This window comes from Plasmodium cynomolgi, chromosome 12 (genome assembly GCF_000321355.1).
Source record: "Plasmodium cynomolgi strain B DNA, chromosome 12, whole genome shotgun sequence".
NCBI lineage: Eukaryota > Apicomplexa > Aconoidasida > Haemosporida > Plasmodiidae > Plasmodium > Plasmodium cynomolgi.
In genome coordinates, this window is record NC_020405.1 from 3096876 (window position 1) to 3118302 (window position 21427).

General features: G+C 30.4%; 5 protein-coding genes across 5 annotated transcripts; 2 read left to right on the forward strand and 3 right to left on the reverse strand.

The window, feature by feature from the left end:
• Positions 1-2938: 2938 nt before the first annotated feature.
• PCYB_127870 (hypothetical protein) lies at positions 2939-4557 on the forward strand (the record flags this gene model as incomplete). The annotated part of the gene is made up of 2 exons (XM_004224121.1): positions 2939-3321; positions 3459-4557. 2 exons carry the CDS (start codon positions 2939-2941, stop codon positions 4555-4557), a joined length of 1482 nt encoding a protein of 493 aa, XP_004224169.1.
• A 3298-nt stretch (positions 4558-7855) lies between these two features.
• On the reverse strand, positions 7856-8302 carry PCYB_127880 (hypothetical protein; the record flags this gene model as incomplete). The annotated part of the gene is made up of 2 exons (XM_004224122.1): positions 7856-7975; positions 8138-8302. 2 exons carry the CDS (start codon positions 8300-8302, stop codon positions 7856-7858), a joined length of 285 nt encoding a protein of 94 aa, XP_004224170.1.
• Positions 8303-12045: 3743 nt separating this feature from the next.
• Positions 12046-12573, forward strand: PCYB_127890 (early transcribed membrane protein; the record flags this gene model as incomplete). Its single annotated transcript, XM_004224123.1, has 1 exon — positions 12046-12573. One exon carries the CDS (start codon positions 12046-12048, stop codon positions 12571-12573), a length of 528 nt encoding a protein of 175 aa, XP_004224171.1.
• Positions 12574-14565: 1992 nt separating this feature from the next.
• On the reverse strand, positions 14566-17604 carry PCYB_127900 (erythrocyte membrane protein 3; the record flags this gene model as incomplete). The annotated part of the gene is made up of 2 exons (XM_004224124.1): positions 14566-16922; positions 16959-17604. 2 exons carry the CDS (start codon positions 17602-17604, stop codon positions 14566-14568), a joined length of 3003 nt encoding a protein of 1000 aa, XP_004224172.1.
• A 2417-nt stretch (positions 17605-20021) lies between these two features.
• Positions 20022-20930, reverse strand: PCYB_127910 (hypothetical protein; the record flags this gene model as incomplete). The annotated part of the gene is made up of 2 exons (XM_004224125.1): positions 20022-20559; positions 20725-20930. The coding sequence occupies 2 exons, from the start codon at positions 20928-20930 to the stop codon at positions 20022-20024; spliced, it is 744 nt and encodes a 247-aa protein (XP_004224173.1).
• Between the last annotated feature and the right edge of the window lie 497 nt (positions 20931-21427).

Below are 21427 nucleotides of genomic sequence, written 5' to 3' on the forward strand. Positions count from 1 at the left end.
GGATTGTTCTAAAATGTGCATAAGTATTTTTTTTCCCATTGTATATTATTGCACATTAAGACATTTTGTTTTTCTAATGTTTTTAAAAATTAACATGTATAATAGTAAAAAAAATTAATTTTTATTAAGTCAATCATTTCACACAATTTTTACGAAATAGTAGTGCGTCTTAATGTTAGAAAAAACGTGTCAGTTGGAATAAGTTGTACATTATTCCTCGTTCCCTTCAGCGTGGGAGTCATTTTATCCTAATTATAGGCACAGTTATGTGTGGTAAAATTATTGTATGTAAAACTCATTTAGAGAAAAACTAAAGAATGGTCAAATTATTTAAGTTTTGCATTTAATTAGGAAGTAAAATTATGAAATTTTTCTTCCTTTTAAGAAAATATTTTATTTGATTGAAAAAGGGCATTTATTTTTTTTTTTTACTCCGCTACATTTCGTAAAATGCGAAAAAGTAATTGGACAGACTAAGGCGGCATAATCATATTTTTTGTATGCATATAGGAGTAAAACATAGTCGATAATATCAAAAAGGTGAAATGGTTAAAATGGAAGAAAGTGTGTATTCTGTTCAAAGGTGTTTCTATGAATGTAAATTATCATTTGTGATAAATGAAAGAAGAAAGGCTTCGTATTGAATCTGTAATGGAACATTTCACAAACAGCCTTTTCATCATGAATGCTGTGATGTGCACTATGTATCTTTAAAAGATGTGTAATTAACGTGTTGTATGGGTTAGCGATTTAAATAAAATGTTTTTTTTTTTAAGCGAATAAGGGGATTAATAATAAGGCATTTAAAACAATTTAATTAAGACATCAAATGATTTGAGACTCCTCTCACTATATGCTTATATAAGAAGAATTATTTTGTAATGAAAATAATTTGAACATTTTTACATTGAGATTTTTTTTTAAGTGTTTTACAACATGAGTGTCTTCCATTTAGGTTTCGTTTATTCATTTTTTAAAAATTGTGACATGACATTTCTGTGAGGAGTAATTCGTTAAAATTTTCTGTTGCGTCTTGGGATAAGTTAATAGAAAGAAAAATCCTTCATTATACACATTTGAATACATTTTTTTGCTCTTCCTAGTTTTAACTTAACATTTTCCACACAAACATTACTTAACTGTGAATTGGTCAAGTTATACGCAAATGGATTGATATTAGTGGCCATTATTCAAAAATAACAATTGCTTCACTGGCTGGTTATAGCAGAAGGGGCAATCATGTGCACAAAAAAAATAGTCCTTTTTGCAGATAAGTAAAGATGCATGACGATGAAAGCGAATTTTTCCTCACTTCTAAACTTTTTCATGGTTTAATATGCTTTGATTTCTACATTTTCCTGCTAAAAAGATACCTTTTTTCTGGTGCGTTTTATTTGATAAAAGGGCATATATACGGATAATTTCCCATTTTATGGTTTCCCAAAACAGCATCATATTTTACATGAATCTTGGTTTGGTGTACCATAGAAATGTATTTTATCCTAACTGCCATTTCTTAATTTTTATCTCATGTTAAAATTGAAGAAGGTGAGGTTCTCCGACCATATATACCAAGCAGAAGTGAATGTCCACATTTTAAAATTTTCAAAACGCTCTTCTTAGTGGCTCGCACAGTAGAAATGGTAAATTCTTTATTTTGGAACGAATCTGCGGTTATCAGCTCAACAAGAAATTGCATACTGAAGCGTAAAGTGTTTTTTTTTTCTTTTCCTGTAAGAACTATTCTGTGAGTATATAAAAAAAAAAATGCATTGCTTATGACATTGCATATGCAAAAAAAAAAAAAAAACTCTTTACAGCCGTTAATAATTACATTTAAATTGACAAAAAATGATGAAAAAAAAATGAACTTTAATCTGTTATTTTTTGTCAATTTTTTTCTTACAAGAAAAATTATAAATCATGAGCAGAGGTCTATTTAATGCCACATACATGCGAATCACAGGCATATGGATTTTCCTTTATGAAAAAAAAAAGATGTAGTTTAATCATTTTATGGATAAAAATAAGCGTTTTTGACGAGCATACATTCAAATCATTTAATTGTAGATTAAATGTAAGAAGAAACATATCATATGCTGTAAAAAAAAAAATTTAAATTTATTTTAACTGAAGCATCAACAGATGCATAACCCTTACATTTTCGTATGCCTGCATGCCTCAAATGACGTTTGTTCTTTTTATTTAATTTATAGAACCCCTAAACCCTGAATATAATTTTTAAAATGCTCAGCAGACGAGTATTTTTATAGCACATCTTTACCATGCATTTTGATTTAATTTCACATGGTAATAAATTCAGTTAACAGTTGCTATTCATTTGATCGTGTTACGTTATTTTATTTAATGATTTATCCCCACACATATTAATTAAGAACACTTGACAAGTACACAACACTGTAATTTGTAAGCAGAAAAAAGGATATTTCGTTTTTCATATCAACAATGAAAAATCCTGTAAACAAACGAAAGCGGTACGATTTAAAAAGGCAAAATAAGTAGAATTTTGTTGCTCGCCTATAAATTTATTGATGCCTGACTGGTGCAGAAAACAAAAGTATATAAACATGAATGTAACATAAGAGTGCTGAAGTAGACTCATTGTGCAAAAATAAAATGTGATCAAGTTAATGCTTTTATGTGATTGTTTAGTATGCTCGTTTTAGTTTAAACATACATTTTAAGATTTCACTTTTTTCTTGAACATGCATGGATACCAATTGTGTCTATAGTTAACTATTGCTGCCTATTTTTTTCTATGTTTATTTTATGACGTGAAGTTAAGGTTTTAATTTACTCATGTAATTCAAATAACACGATATAAGAGCGTGGAACTGTAATATTTACATTGTTGCCGAAAATAAACTTGTGTTCTATTTTTACTGCATTTTTTTTTTTGCATATAATATCTCTTAAAATGAAACATTTCTACAAATTGGCCATAGTTTTAGCCTATATTCATACATATTTCATGCGAAACAGATGTGTGAGAAAAGTATTTTTAGCTGAAAATGAACCTGATTCTGGTGTAAAATCAGGGGATGGGAAAGGCTCTTATGATGATGATGTTCTTATGGAGGAAGTTATAAATCTTCTGTCCCTTCACGCTTTGGGGCAAGAAGAAGAGGAACAAAAAAATCCGAAAAAGAGGAACAGAAAAAATCCAAAAAAGGGGAACAAAAAAAATCTGAAAAGGAGGAACAGAAAAAATCCGAAAAAGAGGAACAGAAAAAATCCGAAAAAGAGGAACAGAAAAAATCCGAAAAAGAGGGTGCAGTTGAAGGGACGGATGAAATGGAGGTAGTTGGAGGGGAGGAAGAAATGGGGGCAGTTGGAGGGGAGGATGAAATGGGGGCAGTTGGAGGGGAGGAAGAAATGGGGGCAGTTGGAGGGGAGGAAGAAATGGAAACTGGAGGAACATCCCCAAGAAAAAGAAGATTAAGTTATAGACAAACACATTTTCTATTAGAAGATATTAAAAAATGCAAGAGGAGCTCTGAAGAAGAAGTACAAGAAAAGGGAACAACTTCAAGTGCATCATCATCAAAAGATGCACCAGAAGAAAAGCCTGAAAAATTGGATGACCTCCAGTTAGATGAGTTTAGACACGTACTAAAGGAATGTGATGATATATTTTTCGAAATTGATGATGAAAAAATAGAGGAATATTTAAAGGCAGGGATACACAGCAAAGAAAAAATTTCTGAATTGAATAATGAATATCCATTAAATTTGTCGAAAGGTATTAACTTTGATAATCCTCGTGCGCCTTTTGGAGTAGTAGAGAAAAACTTTGAAAAGAAAAGTGAAAATGAAATACGCGCAACGCTATATTTTGATGATTTCTTGAGTACTCCATTATATGAATTTTTAAATAATACAATGGTGGGTGAATTATCTCTGGCAAAAGTTAATTTTTTCTATGTCAAAGAACGTATTAAATATCAGCCATGCAATAACTTTCTGTTGAATTATCTTGGTACAAAAAACAAACCTTTAAACATTGACAGTTTTTTATGTCTTAATATAGGCACATATTTATCTCAGGATAAATGTGAAATTTGCAATTTTTGTGATACAAGAATAAGGGCAATAAGAGAAAAAAATGTTGAAAATGATTATACACTTGAAAGATTAAAACAGACAAGTGTCAGTAGGCATTTGAATTATTCCGAACGAAAGAAGTTAAGAGAGATAGTTTTTCACCAACTTCAGAATATATCGTATTTAAGAAAAGCATTATCTTTCTTTGCTGAAAAACGTAATAAAATTAAGAAAGATGCAGCGCTTCTTTCACAAAATTTCTCTTTACCTAAAAATTATTTATATAAGGATGTTATTCTTTTGACATGCCTACATTATGTAATCAGTTATGCTATTGTAATACTTAAGCCATTAAAGATTAAAGTTGATGGAAAAATTATGATAGGATATAGGGAGTTTTATTTTGTTTCAGGTTTACTAAATCAGTTAATATTTTTACTAGAGTTTATGGAACATAATTCAATTGTGTCAAAAATTCTTTATGATATATGAAAATTTTGGTGGTTTTTACCCACGTTTGAAATCAGTTGAAGATATATTACNCCTTTTTAATCATTTAATGATAAGGCGTCAAACATGTTCTATAATGTATAATATAATTAAATTGCTTTCAAAATTTCAATATTGCGAAGATCAGGTAACTCATTATGAGAAGCATCTTCGTGATGATTATGTTAATTTAATCTTTTTATCAGAGCGTACATTATATAAAGCAAAAGATATGCTTAAATGGTGAATACAAGATATGTGGTTATATACTTAGGATTTAAATAAAAACGAAATGAAATGTGTGTAAATAATTGCAATTTCTTTTGTTTGTTGTAAATATTACAGAATAACTTTCTTTATCAAAATATTTTGAAATGTAGAAAGAAAAGTAATTCTTATTCTGTTCTACAATTGTAAGATAAATAAGACAATTTTTGTTGCCTTTTTTTTTTTTTTTTTCTTTAATCTGATAATTTGTTGCATTCTGAAACTTTCAACGTTTTAAAAATGTTTGCAGAACTAATGTTTTCCGCTTTTAGTTGTGTGTTTTTTAGTTTTGTACTTTTTAACAATTCCGTGTGTATTTAAAAAAATATGAAAACGTAAAGTAAATATGTGTTTTTACTATGAGGAGTATGTTTTATAAGATAAAAATTGTGCCTTAGAGGTAGAAAGCATAACTCCGTTTTTTCTTTAAATAAAAACGAACATGTGCGGAATGTACCTTGTGCATTATTTGTGCTTTATAAGACGCACAATTTTTATCTGCTATGGAGGATACCATAAGTATCTTTTTATTTTGCATATATGTTACAGCAGTTGCGCTTTCACTTTTTAAGTCAGATTTAATTTGTCACAATGAACATATGGTGGAATACTCCATACGGAGCATTTTGCAGTATGGGGGTTAATTTAAGTACAACTGTGTTATTTAATTATGGTTATAAAATAATATACGGTTCGAATCTCGTTGTGATGCATTTTGTTCAAATGGAACAGTAAAAGAAATGTTGCAATTTGTATAATAAATAAAAAGAAGTGATCTTAATTTCTGGATCGGTTAATGTGGCACATATATGTGCAGGAAAAAGTTGCATTAGAGGGTTCGCAATTTTTATGAACAACAGGGAAGAAAAATAAGTTGTTTGCTCATTTGTGCATGAGCCCATTTGAAATTTTGCTACCCATTCTCATTATGTATGGGTTGCCTTTTTTTTTTTTAAAATAAGTGTGAAACGAGTTTGTGCATCGTATCATAAAAAATTTTTGAAAAATGTTACAATATTTAAAAAAAAAAAAAAAAAAAATAATGTGATGAATATATCCTCTGTGGTGATGCATGTTGGAGAATGGGTTTTAAATTTTTTACAGAGCTCAGCCATATAGGAAAAGTTACCCATTAGCACATATTTAAACACGTATTGAGAAATAATTGTGATTAAAAAAAAGTTATGCATGAATGTTTGTTAAGAAAAAAAGGAAAATTTAAACCATACATGTTTGTATCCGTTGTTGGGCATATTCATTTTTTGGAAAACAAAAATCAACGTGGAAAAAAATTCTCAAGTGTAAATGCTTTAAATATGGTGACGAAATTTACATTCAGATTTTGCTCATATTATAAATATTTTTAAAAAGCTTTGCACGCAATTTTTTTAATTTTGAAAAACTCTTTTGTGATTATATTATACGCAGATTTTTTAAATCAATTTGCCATAATAACGAATTCGTTAAGATGCTTAAAAGGTTATATAAATGACGTAAAAAGTAGGAATATATAGCTTAATCAGAGAAAATTTACAAGTATAGTGTTATATGATTGCGGCATGCTTATGAAACAAATGATTGGCAAAAAAAAAGTGGGTACAGTGTTACTCCATAGAGGTCATGAAATGGGCCAACCTTCATACCAACAAATAAGATCAGTGGAATTCATGTCAAAATTGAAGAAATTTGAAGAGGAGGGTAAATTATATGAAATAAATACACATATACAACATAATGAACAACTTTTACCCACCAAAAATGCCTTCATACAGTTTTAAAAAGGAATTTCTTTATAAATATAAATTATATGTTCGGTTAAATTGGCATGTCTGAAGAAACTGCACATTAAAAGGTGAAGTGCATAAAAAGAAGAATGCATATAATTTTCACGGATTATTGTGTTAAGAAGCTTTCCATTCATACATGTGAAATACACGAAAGGGGAGAGAATATTTCTGAAATATCAAAAGGAAATTATATGTTCACGCATTTTTTTGTTTCATATATGTGTTCATAACCGGGTTTGTGTTAACACACGTTTCAATTTTATAACAGGAAAATGGTGATATATCATTTCGGAAAGGCAATATATAGTCGTTTTACATATGTGGGCTGAGGAAACAGAAAGAGTGATTAAATAGGGAAAACGATTTTTGTGCACGTAAAATATGTAACACTTCTTTGTAAGGACGAACCTGAAAAGGGGGTTGCACTCATAATGGCCTTTTCACATAAGACATCACGTTCAGTGAAAGTGAAAATATTAACCATTTTGTTATCATTTTATGATTACCCTGAATGATGATTGAATTGGGGGGAGTACATAACATGCACAATTATGTTGTTTGTATATTCAAAGGGGTATTTATAAACATTATAAGTTTTACATTTTGGAAAAAATGAGAATGGAAATGAAAGCGTAAAATGCAGCATAAATTGTTTAAAGAATACATAGAAAAAAAAGCAAAGATATGTGTAAAAAAAATAAAATAAAAAGAGTCCACTTAAATTAGCATGAATAGTTTACATTCTTTTTTGCCCAAATTAAATAGGGTAAGAGAGACGGCAAGGCATTATTTTACTAAAATTTTCTAACAGTTCGGATGCCTGTACAGTTTATGTATGCATAACATAAAATTATATATATTCACGATCTTGTGAAAGTTCACAATATGATAATACGATCGACAGACAAATTTACGGTTTAACGCAGGGATTAACCATTGTGCAGTTATGTATTAAGTTTGATAGGAATATACTCATTTGCAAATAAAAAAGGGTAATCTTCGTGTACACTTCAAAGGGGAAAATAACTAATGATCGGGTTATTGTAACGATGGGAAAAGCTTTGCCTAACAAGTTTCATGTATGTATTGAGTCATCTGATTGATTAGAAAACATCATTATTTTTGTGGCAGGCAGATATGAAAGCGTTAGTAATTTCTTTTATTTCATTTTGTTAATTTTCGTCAGAATCTGTTTCTTTTTACTTTTTACATTTTTTTTTTTTCTTTTTCTTTTCCGATTCGTCGGATTAATTGATCTCGGGCTGTTGAAAGGTTTCCTGTTCGGCATCAGAGTGAGGTATCTCATCGTCTATAGGCAAATCAATAAATCCAAGGTTGGCTGCTCCTTCCTCTTGACTAAGAGGAAGCTGAAAGGGTAAATGAAAAGGTAAATTGCGCATTATATATGTAATATATACAAGTATATATAATAAACAGGCGTATGTATAAATATATGCACACATTTTGCAAGAATTTTTTGGGACATTATTCAACCATGCCGAAGGAAAGCAGCATTCCTTTATTCTTACCCCAACGGAGAAGATCAATCCTATGTAGATAACAATAAGAGTAATAGCTAAGATGAGTATGAAACTGGAATTTGCAGTTGCCTCATCAGTTGATATTACATTAGGCAATTCGTCATTAATGGTATTTAAGGCTTCACCAGCCAAAGAATTAATATCAGAAGTCATTTTCAACAAGGGTACCTTTTAAGGAAAAAAAAAAAAAAAAAGCAAATTAAAATTTATGTGAAATTTTATTAAATTTTTTGTCCACATATGTATATATACGTATAAGATTATTCTGTGTCATTTTGGTACATGCAGACAATTATTTTAATTCGTAAAAACGCAGAGTTAGCAATTATAATTTATAGCATTTATTTGTTCTTATTTTTGTTACTTATAAAAAAGTTAGATAAGTGGTGAACAAAAATTGTAAAAATCAGGGAATATACTACTGTTTTATTAAAATTATAAATGGAGTAACGTTGTTTTAATATTTTTTAGGTTAAATGGCAAAAGGGGATTTAAGGAGAAATTATTTATATGTCAATATAAAGAAAAATACAACTTACGTGTTTTGTATTAGTTCTATTTTATTAAATAATGTTGCCTAAATTGGAGATAAGAATAGGACTAAAATTTTATAATTATTTATTTTGAAAATTGCAAAATTATACTAAGGCAACAATAATATGACAAATTAAAACTTTTACAAAAATTGCGATTTAATTGATGCTAGAATTATATATTTTGCATAGAACAGTTAATCAAAAAAAAAAGGTCTTCTAAGAAGGAGAATACAAATAATAATTTTTTTTTAAATTTAAAATACATTATTTCGGAACTGCTAAAATTTTGTTATTCGTATTTTTTTTTTTTTTTTTTTGTTCTTCAACTTTTTTTAAATGCAGTTTTGTTGAAATAAAAATTTTATGAAGCAGATGCGCATAGCATTATTCCAGTAAGAATTCCCATTTTCGATTTTTTTTTTTTTTTTTTGATTAATTATAATGTACGAAATAGAATAATTGTCTGCAACTAAAGATTTTTGCAAGAGTAAAAATAAAAATGTAGCATTGGGCATAGAGTTTATGTAGGGTATAATTACCTTTATACGTAGCAGCAGTAGCGGCATTTTTAATGATATTTTGTCAATATCATTTCAGCATGCGTTCGGGTTGTTATATATGCCTTCTTAGGGAATAATTTGTTTTATTTATAAATAAAAAGTTCATTTCTGCATCATCACTATTTCGATGTTTTTGCTTCCATAATTTGGTCACTTATTGTTTATATTAAAAAAATTAGGAACATAAAAAATAAAATGAAAGAACCATGCACTATTTTTATGACATGTGAATGAATTGAAAAATTGTAAAAAGACCTGCAAGAATCTTCATGAGAAAAAGAGTGCTTAAAAAAATATATAATATTAAGTTATATTCATGAGGAAGAATAATGGGCAACGTACAAATTCCCCAAAACGAATGAACAAAAAATGGCAACATTAATTTGAAGTGCATGAAATGTACAGAATTAGAAAAGCACGAACAAAATGCGAAGTAGCAGAATAAAAAAAGGAAATATTAACATTTTTAGCAGGTCCACGAGTTTTTTTATAGCATTTTCTTTTTCATCGTAAGGCTATTTTTGGCGTATGCTTTTCGTAACAATGCGGTTTGTTGTTGCATGGACGGGGGAAAAGCATACAATTTGAATTGTTCTAAGATATGAAAAACATATGCCTATATAATTAAATATATATATGTATATATATAACTGAAACGCGCTGCGCTTGAGATAATTAAGCAGCTATGAATGAAACTACATATACGATTGCTATTTGCATTCTGTAATTATGTCACCTTTTGATGATCAGCAGCTAATGGCCAATATATACATGGCGAAGGTTGGCAGTTACTGGGTATACCTACATATGCATACATAACTTAGTAAAGGCTAGTTATTGACGAACATATGCACAGTTTTACTGAAATATTTAGTACCGTTATGTGTCTATTTACGGGGAAATTTACTAAATTTTATTCCCTCTTGGATAAAATATCACCATTCTGTGTAATTTTCTAGATGCAACGTACTGAACGCACATTTTTAAAAAGTTTCTTTTTTGCAATATGCCAATGTACTACACTAATGGAGGTAATCTCTTCAAAAGATGGATGAAAAACTATCTGTAGATGTTAAAATGTAAGTTAAATTTGCACGCAAGTTGGGTTGTTTTTTCGATTCCTTCGTTATATGCTTAAAAAATGCTATACGAGTGCAGTGTATTGGAAAAAAACTCACATAGGGGATAATTCCTTTATTTTAATACATCATATCATTTTTGAAGTTCATAATGATATACTGTTTAATGGTTAACTCTGAACCTATTTTATCATCTTCGTACATGTATACAACTTTAACGCACATAAAAATTTGGATGTGCTGGTCTAAAAATGTGATTTTTGTTAAAGAACAGAAGAGTTAATGAGGACCATAAAAAAAAAAAAAAAAAAAAGCGGTATAATGATTTGATTGCGAAGACAAAAAGGGTTAAAATGATGAATATGAAAACGGGGAAAAAAGATAAATTTTAAAATGTCTTCACGAAAAAGAGCGACACCAATGAATTTCTCTTAATAAGGGATAAATTCTTATTTCTGAATATTGCTGCTGATTAATTTTTGCCATCTGAATGAAATTCAGTATGAGCATATATCCTTTTGCATAATATTCAATTAAATTTGTGCAAGGTTATTGGGGTCACCACTGTAAATTATGTGTACGGTGAGATTAAGCCGCTGAAACGCATCTGTATTCACATATTTTCTGCGCTGTGTTAGGAAAGTTATTTTTATTCATAAATAAATTTGCCGCAAAAAATCTTCACGATTTATTGGTTAATTGAAGAAAGGTGGGTGGCACCCTATATATTTTTTTTTTTCCTCATTTGTTTCCTCATTTGTTTTGATCTTTTCTCTCCTTGAAGAAATAAACGCAATGGGGAAGCACACTGTGATATGCTACAACAACATGCTACACGTAAATGTTGTACAAGGTTTTTTTTTTTTTTTTTAAACAATATCTCGTTTGACATGAATTTAAAAAAATCTTTTTATATACACATTATTTGCTTAAATTTTGATGTAACTAGTCTCTATTCAATTTTGCTACAAAGTGCTATTTTTTTTAATTGCATGCATTCGCAAAGAAGACCACTAATGGTTGCCTTTACATGTGCATATATATTTACTCAGTTTTTTCTGGGAGGTTTCTCCTCAAATGATATTAAAATTAGTTATTCGTTTTGAATATTCTTTTTATAAAAAATTATTTGTTTCTTTCTCTCTTAATTTTTTCTTCATTTTTGAGAAAAAACTTTTTTAGTCCACTTAAAAGTGGCGTGCAACTGTGCCATATGCAGTTGTTACGAGACCCTCATGCCTTTACCACGCATTTGTAGACATATAAAATGTTGTGTTTTTAAAAATTTATGCTTTTAATTTGTGGTTTAAAACATCGCAATTAATTATAAGGGAAGCAAAGCACATGTAGGTGACCTCCCACTGCAAACCTATTTGTTGATACGCATATGTATGCAGTGTTAACAACATGTAACCTCAAATTTCATCGATAAAATATTTTGCAAGCAACACATATGAAAATGGTTAAAATGAAGAGAAAAAAAATAAAATAAAAATGAAAAACTGGCAAGAAAGAGTTGCATGTTATAAAATTTACACATTAACAAGTCAACAAATTAACACGTTAACATTTCGACAAATTTATGCTGCGAAAATTGTTCAACTGCTTCGACAGACGAAGAAAAACCTCCCTTTTAATTACGCTTGCATGTGCAGTATATGCATACAAAATTTGTATCCTTTTTTTTTGAAAAGTCGTTTTTGCTTTATTTGTTGCCCCCAATGAAAATAACCAAAGTGTACATTTTTATCCTTATTTTACTCTTTAATATTTTATTTGAACCACATTTGTGCAATGCTGTCGTAAAGATCAGTGATTCTCATTTGATGAAGTCTCCCATTGAAGAATTAAATAAAAAGAGGAAAAAGAAGGTGATATATGCAGTTATAGGTGTAGTGTTAGGCATACTTGCCGTGGCCGCAGGTGGATTGGGAATGACTTATAAAAGGAAAAAGCCTTCCATATGGGATGATTTAGGCCACGACGCGCATGGCATTTTAAACAGCACAATTGCACAGGGAATATGGATGGCAAAGAAGAACATGACTAAGGACACGATGACCGTAGATAAGTTATTACCGCACATGGATGAAATAAGAAATATAATAAAAGAGGAATTGAGATATAGAAAGTTGGATATTGAAAAATATGATCCAGTACAAATACAAGACTTTTGCAACTTTTCGATTTTTAATATTAAAGAGGCTATGTTATCATTTCAAAGAAACCTAAAATTAGGAAAATGGTAGATCAGCCAGTAACATAAGGTATAATAAAGATATTGATGGGTGTGTACAGATGAAAGGGGGGTGAAAATACATCTGCTTTAAATTAAAGAAAAAGAGATATTATCACCATTTTGTTGTGATTAAAACGTGCATATCATTTTTTATATTTCTTTAGCAACCCCCTGTCAGCAATATTGGGAAAATTTTGTTCTTTTAATTAAAAAAATAACATATAACATTGACAACTGGCGCTTACATAATTACAAAGGGGAAGCGTCACCCTTTACCTTGCCCAGCCCTGTCTGCATTGAATCATATGCAGATTTTTTTTATATTTTATTTTTACTCATTTGTTTGATTTTTGATTTGTGTTTTATCCGCTATATAAACTATATTTTGAAGTTTGTAATTTTTTTAAATTTTCTAATTTATTTGTGACGTGTGTGTGTATATATATAATACCGTGTGTCAGCGTGTGTAGCGAAGACGAACTTAAAATAAAACACGAGAAAACATAAATTGAAATATATATATTAGAAAGGCTTATATATTTTTTGTCATTTAAAAAGCGGCTTCTTCGAAAATTAAAACAGGTCCGCAGTATAAAATAACGTTTTCGTTTTTTCTAAACGTAGACAGAGAGCGTAAAAATTAGTGTTGTAAATGAGAAAAATGGCGATATATAATAACGAATGACATTTCTGAAAAGTGGGAAAAACTAATGAGAATTTTTCCCCCCCTTTTTGGTGAAACATTCCTTTAACATGTTTATAGAGGGGAAATTAATTTTACGGAACCTATAACATACTAGTAAACAAGTCATGGTATGGGAGACAATTAAAAAAAAAGACAAAAAAGACACGTTTTAAAATATTTTGAAGGCGTTGCAAATGTGATTTATGCTATACTGTTGCTTCAAAGCTGCATAAAAAGGAGAAATGGAATTTTTTTTAAATTGCTCGCAAAAATGTTCAAAAATATTGAGTATGTTACGCTCATACGAATATCTGGTTAACACATTTGTAAAGTGAAAAAAAAAAAAAAAAACGTTTAATTTGACTCTATTGAATGAATTTATGTAATAAAATGTAAACAGGTGGAGAAAATGTGTTCATAAACGGAAAATTACAAAATTAAGTTGTTAATTCAGTTAAAATGTTTTAAAAAAAATTTCATAAATTATTAAACACAATTTTACACACACAAGAAAAAAAAAAAAAGAGTATAAATTAAAGTTGAGATGGCTAAAAAAACACATATTTAACAAAAGAAACAGAAAAATGTTTATTAATGCAAATGTATACAAAACGATAAAACTTGTACCTAAATAAGACAGAAATTGAATCCCTATGCTTAAGCTACATTTTACATAACAAATGGAAAAAACAAAAGGAGGGAAAAAATTGAAGAATTCTTGGATCGACAGGATTGCTCACATTGTTAACCCTGTTCAGGGTATACATTATATAGGTGACATTACAGTGAACAATTTATAATGAAAAGCTGTTAATCTGCTAATTTATGTGGGATAGAAAGGTGTCAGAATAAATAAATGGGAACACATCTATACATATACACACCTGTACATATACATGTGCGTATCATTTTTTGGAGGAAATAAGAATTTTATTACAAATAAAATTTACACATCATTATCTTTAATTAGTGCATCTTGTCTGTGTTTTGATCATAAAGTAAGAGACAAAAAAGATGCGGATAATACCAGATAGTTGGTTAAATCAACGTAACCTTAATAATAGGGCACCCACCACTGGGACATATGCAAATATTACTTAAAGTAGGTAGGTAAAATATTTCAAAATTTTTATTTACGCTAAAATTTTTTTCTGTACCATGTGATTTCAGATCGCATTTTACTATTTCTGCACGATTCAGTTTAATAAATTATCCTGTGCATTCATCATTAATTCGTTTACGTCTCTGAAATATGAAATGTTCTCATCTACCAAAAACCACACAGGGAATACCTTTTCGTTGAAGATGCGGCTTTTTCTATTTTTTTTTCAGCTGACTCGTTTTGCTCGTTCTCTCTTCAGGTTTCTTTTTTCCCTCATTGTTTTCCTTTACCGCAGTTTTCTTCACCTCAGTTTTGTTTACTTTAGGATTTTTTGCCTCAGCTTCTTTCTTCTCAGTCTTTTTCCCCTCAGTGTTTCTCCCGCCTCCGCCATCTCCTTTCGCGCCAATTTTTCTTTTTTCCTCTTCATTTTTAAATACGCCTCCTTTTTCTTCTGCCTCTTTTTTTTCTCCTTTTTCTTTTCCTTTCTCTTCTTTAATTTTTAATTTGTGCTTGTTTTTCACCTTTTCTTCCTTCAGTTTTTGTTTCGTACAATTAGCAAGATACTCATGGATCAATTCGTCGGTTAACTGACCTTTCATAGCTTTTTTCCCCAATTTGTATAAGGACAAATTATCTTTTTCTACCAAGTATACATTACGATCCGAAAGAAGATGCCAAGTAAAAGAGAAAAAATCTAATAATCCATAATTTTTTGGTGGCGGTTTAGGTTGTGATTCACCATAAGTGTATGTGTAATGTTCTATAGGCTTAATTTTTTCTTTTTCAACTCTTATTGGTTTATCATATATTCTTTCGACCACATCGTACTCTTGCACTTCCGTAACTGGGAGCTTTTCTCTATATCCGTAGCCCGCTTTTTCAAATTTTAGATCATATTCCTTTATTCCGTCTTTTACATCTGCTTCTAATTTATAACGTTTTGTTTCATGTGTTTCGATATATTCTTCTATATCCCCTGCGTTATTTTCCTTGAGGCCACGGAACACAGTGTGTACAATTCTTTCGATTTGGTCTATATCGGAGGGAATATTTCTTAACATTCCAAAAACGTTACCTTGCGTATTAGCATTATTTTCCTTTGCTACGATACTTACAGTTTCGTCTGGCAGGGCATTTATATTTTCCTCCGTTGTTTGATTACTTGATTGATCATCAATTTGGGGTTCTTTTATTATTGATTCCTTTAATTCTGATTCCATTAATTCTGATTCCTTTAATTCTGATTCCTTTAATTCTGATTCTTTTAATTCTGATTCCTTTAATTCCGAATCTGTATACCCCTTTAATCCATAATCCCTTGTTTCGTCCGGCGTTTCAAATTCTTTTAATCCTGCAGGCGCACTATGTGTTAATTGATTTTCCTTTGCGAGGTGACCTTCATTATATGCATTTAAGTTATGTGATTTGTTCTGCAGTTGGTAGTCTTTCGATATGTTACTTTCCTTATACTCTTTTATATCAGGTTGTTTGTTTTTTAGTTGATAATCTTTTGATATGTTACTTTCGTTATATTCTTTTAAGTCGGGAATTTTCCTATCGAAGGGGTAGTATGGTTTGTCAGATTTTTCAGATTTTTCAGATTCTTGGAGTTGAAGAAATATTTGATCGTTTAATGCACGTATAACTGCGCTTTGATTGTCTTTAAAACGTTTGTCCCTTTTAATTTCGTAAACTTTCTCTACACACTTTTGATTATCTCGTTCCAATTCACGTACATTTACATCAACTTCGAGTTTATTTTTTTGCATTGACATAAATTCCTTTATGGGATCTTTTTCATTCCCGTTTTGTTTACGAGCAGGTATATTTTTTAACACATCTTTTAGTGACTCTTTCTGATTATCCGATGAATCACTTTTGGAAATATTTTTTAAAGGACAAGTTTGCGATTTTGTGTCTGTTTGGTTTCCTACCAGTCCATTGGATGGTTTATTTTTCCATTTAAGATCTCTTAATTGGTACGTTCTTTTACTCCCCATTAATCCACTAGGGGGAGCATTTTTAAATGGATCATTGTTTGGTTTGTCTATTTTTTTTTCCCCATTTAATTGGTCCCGTGCTACTTGCATTGATGTATGTCCTGGAGTTTTGTTGTCTTTTTGGTTAGGAAGTAATTCGCTGAGTTTTTGTACGGGTAAATCATTGTTTTTTGCATTATCCTCCGATTCGAATGTTTTCGCTTTTTCTGAAGAATGATTTGCTGGTTCGTCTTTGTTGCTGGCTTCTAATGCGTCCGCGGGGGGTTCCTTTGGTGAGTTAGTTGCATGTTCCCCTTTTTTATTGAATGTTAGCGCACCAGGAATTTTCATTTTGAGAGAATTGGGCACCGTCTTTTCTTTTTCATTAACGTTTAATTTGCTAGGAGGGGCCAACTCTGCAGGACCGTCTACTGATTGGACTTCTTCGTTACTAACCTTTAAGCCAGTGGGGGAAGCCCCTATCAGAGACTGAACGCTTGATCTGATCGATTTATTATTAACTTTTAGTCCTTCCATATGATCTCCCTTTAATGTATACTCGGTTAATCCATTTTTTATTGTGTTCTCTTTTTCTACGGGAGGTTTTTGAACATTCTGCAATAAATTACCTGTTGACCTTTTCGATCTTTTGTTAATTTTTAATTCATGAGGGGCAGTTCCAACTGGTGGCTTGTCTCGTGTTACATCAGATTTTTTATTAACCTTGGACGCACTTTGTTTGGTGTTTCCTAGTGAATTATTTGCCGATTTATCCTTTTTACTAACGTGCGGTTTGTTTTGAGGGGTATCCTTCAATGAACCGTTAGCTAACTCATCCTTTTTATTAACTTGTAACTCGGTAGGGGGGGAATTTTTCAATGAATGGGTCACTGACTGATCCTTCATTTTATCTTTTAATCCACCAGGAGGTGTTCTAGTTAAGTGATTATCTTGCATTTCTTCCTTTTTTTTATTAATGTTTAGATCGGTATGAGGAGTCCCCTTTAATGTGTATTCGATTGATCTGGCCTTTTCATTTTTAACGCTCATTCCAGTATGCGCAGTGCTACTCTTTAATGCTAGTTTCGTTGGTTTGATGGTTTCAGTGTTAACTTTTAACCCGGTGGGGTGGGTTCCTCTTTGTTCGTTCCCCGCAGTTGCAGGAGTTCCATTTCGATTTTCTAATTTGTTAGCTTTTGATTGAGTGTATCCTATATTTTCTGCTAATGATCTATCATATCTTGAAGCCACTGATGCTTCAAAATTATGTGGCATGCTATAGAATTCCCTGTACTTAGTCTAGTAAAAGGATAGACAGCAAAGAAGTTGTAGAGAATGATTTATTTTGGATGTCAACTTAATGACATTTAAAGAAATGTCCAGTCATGTTATGTAGAAAAATACAGGAAAAGTTTACTTATGCACTTTTGCGCCTTTTCATTTCCTTACAAAATTAGAACAAATCGATGTCCAAATGAGGAAGAATATTACAAGCATTCATGGAGAAGGAAAATATTTTCTTTTGTCCCTTTATGGCACTTCATTTAATTTTCCATGTACCCTGAAGCAAAATTTTTGGTTACGTTTTAAATGGGCATCCATGAAACAATTATGTTTTATTTTGTCGCGTTGCAACATGCGTGATAAGGCATTTTCCTCATTACTGTTCAGGTTAAAAATAATCGCCAAGTGTTAAAAAATAAATAAAAATAATACGAACACATTATAAGTGTGTTATTGTTATTTTTATCGTGTGAGTAAAGGGGGCAGGAAACAATTTCATAACAACACTAAATAAGGTAAAACAATCTGACACACGAGGAAAATCTAATTAATGTAACTATTAAAAAAAAGGTGTGTGAAGTGAACTAATTGCTTTTAATATGGCAAAAAGCTTTCTTTAATTATATGTTTTTCAGTAAAGTGGTGCGGGCAAAAAAAAAAAAAAAAATATAATAATAAATAAATAAAATAAAATAAATAAAATAAATAAAATAAAATAAATAAAGTAAAATAAATAAAATAAAATAAAATAAATAAAATAATTAACGAAAGGCGGAAATTACACAAAATTTTGTTCTAAAATTGGAATATCAGAACATATACATGTTTCAATAAACTCTTTAACTTTAAAGTTGAACTGGGAGAAGGCATTAGGTGAATAAAAATCAAAACAAAAAAATTATAAGTAAATTTAAAAGAGATAACTTCTCACAGAAATGGACTGTAAAAAATTATTCCACTCAGAGATCACTTGATCCTTAGAACACATTTCTCCAGTAATACATGATAGTTATAATGAATTAAAAAAGGTAGAGCTATTTAAATAGGCAATACTTGCATACAATTCTTAAAAATAATTATATTATGTGTAAAATAAAATTTCGCTGTATGTTTCTAAATAGCACTTATATTACAAGCACATAAAATGAGATGAAGATGATCCCTTCAAATGAATAAACTGTGCACACTATATATTACCATTTTGATATTTTTAATTTAAAATGGGGGAAAATTGTGACATAAAGCACTGCGCCATTTGACGTGTTAAAAAAAAAAATGCATAAAAATATGTACTCGGAAAAAGATCCCCTGCATTAAGCGTGTTCCAATTTCGTTCTCTTACCATATGATATGCATAAAATTAAGATCAGCCAAGAAAAAGGTGCACTAATGGCCAACAAAATAAATTTAATAATAATTTATCTTTCAATTAAGCACTTTGCACAATATTTATATTATTTCTTTGGTTTAAAAGTGTGAATGGATCTTCATCCAAAATGTAACTAAAGAATAATGAAAATAAGAGCATATTGCATATGTATAGCAAAGTGATTTTTTTTTTTTTCTTAAATGTTATTGGCAGAGTTCATTAAAGATGTGCTTTTGTCAATATGCTACTCAGAATGTGTGCACTTATAGATGTAATAAATTCTATTTTGTACTCCTTTGTGCTATTGGAAAGAACATTTCTTCGTGTTATTCGTTTTGAGTTAGCTTATAATTATAACACTGTTTTTTTTTTTTTTTTTTTTAACACGTAAAGAGATCTATTCCACACGGGAAAATAACTACCCCTTTAAGAATATTTAATTGAGGTATCTTTGTCTGTTGCGATGAAGCATCAGGTGGTTATTCGTCTTATTCTCGAAAGTGTTGTACATCACAAAAAAAAAGAAGTGATACTTTTCATCTTTTAGCGAGACACGTTCTTCAGCAAATAAGGATTGTACACCTTGTGTGAAAGAAGAGTCATAAAGCATTGAAGCTGCTCCGTTTCTAGAATGACATACAAACGAACTTTACAAAAAAAAGGGTTCACCACATAAGGGACGCATATGTATGCTTAAAGCAGCGTATCTCTTTGTTCCTGTAACGAAAGCCACAAAGGAGTATAAAAATAACGACTGAATTTTGTCGAGCAGCTGGAATAAAGGGCGAATAACATCAATATGTGTGTAAAACGAAATAATGAAAAACTCTTTATGCTATAAGGTCCATGAGATGAACCCCTTGTGTAGTGTTAAACCTTTAGGATAAGTAGTATACAAATGATAGCAAATAATGCGGTTAGTTTTTACATTTCACACGTAAAAAAAGTGATAGAGAACTTTAAAAAAGTAGATTTCTCTTTTGCAAACGGAAGTCTAAATATCCTTTGGAACACTGTATTTGATTTTTTTCTTCCTTTGTTATCTTTCTAAGTAATGCTCTGGGTCATCCCGCAAATCCCATTCTTTCTTAATCAGTTTCAAGAAGTTCTTAAAATCCTCCTCACACCATTCCATCAAACTTTTGAAAATTTCCTTTTTTTCATGTAAGGAAAGGGTTGGGTCATTAAGGTCTTTCATCAAATCAGTGTGCACAATATTTACGTATTTACACCATACACTTTTCCACATATGATCACACCAGTAATGATTCATATCCTCCGTAAATTCTACAAATCGATTTGTAATGTCTATAAGAATATCATTAAATTCTTTTTCGCAACTTACAATAACTTCATCTAGATTTTCAATGTCATCAAGTTCATCTTCTTCATCGGGGTGCTCGTAGGTATAAAAATCAGAGGTCGGCGTGGTTGCAACTTCTGGTTCTAATACATTTTCCTCTGGCACTTCAGGTACATTGTCAGAGTATTCTTCCGCCAGGTTTCTCTTAAATGTGGTACCTGTCGCTTTACCATTAAATCCTTTTGTACATTTTGTAGAGAATTTATTAACGTCTCTGCAATTGGAAATTACGAATACGCGTTGAGAAGTTTTGGTTCTTTTTTGTTCGTACTGCTTAAATGTTCATGTAAGAAAAATGGAAACATTGGGCGAAAAAAACAAAAAACAAAAAATGTGTCCACACAGGCGCATGGGTACACAACAGTCTTATGAATTTTACCTATAATCAAGAGATCCTTGGAATGTGTACAATAAAAGGGATAAATATATAATATTTGTAAAAAGGGTGACTGCATTTATAGTTATATTTTTATTTCTCGATTTTATGGGCGAGATGGAAGATTCCAGTGTAGGCACGTTTTTAACTCGATCTGACGCTCTATTACGTTTTGAACTGGCATCTAAGAGGCTGTAACAACGCTTCATTTTAAAATAATATATTCTCAAAATATTTGGGTGATATTTTTAATGGTGAGTAATTTTGTGAGATGTCCCTTGCCTTATTGGAACATTCTTCAGCTCACAAAGGAAATATAGCAGTGGTAATTTGTAAAATGGTATTTAATAATATATTTTTTTTTTAGCATAGAACCAAAAAAATTATAAATAGTAATTAAAAATTTGAATTATGACGAAGAAAAAAAGGGTAATCCGTTTTGGGCAAAAAAAAATTGACGATTATGGAACAAAATGCTACCCTCCGTTGGTGTTAATCAGAAGAATGTAGCAAAACAGCAAGTCTTTTTACTCGAACAACTTTGAAATTTTTCATATTACATTCTAAAATAAATAAATAGAACAAACTTTAAAATAACATTTATTATAATTAATACTTGTAAACCTGTAGGTTCTGCTATGTGCTTTCAATATTTTGTCATACTTTGTATTAACGTAAGCGCAAATCTGACTATGTTACAATTTTT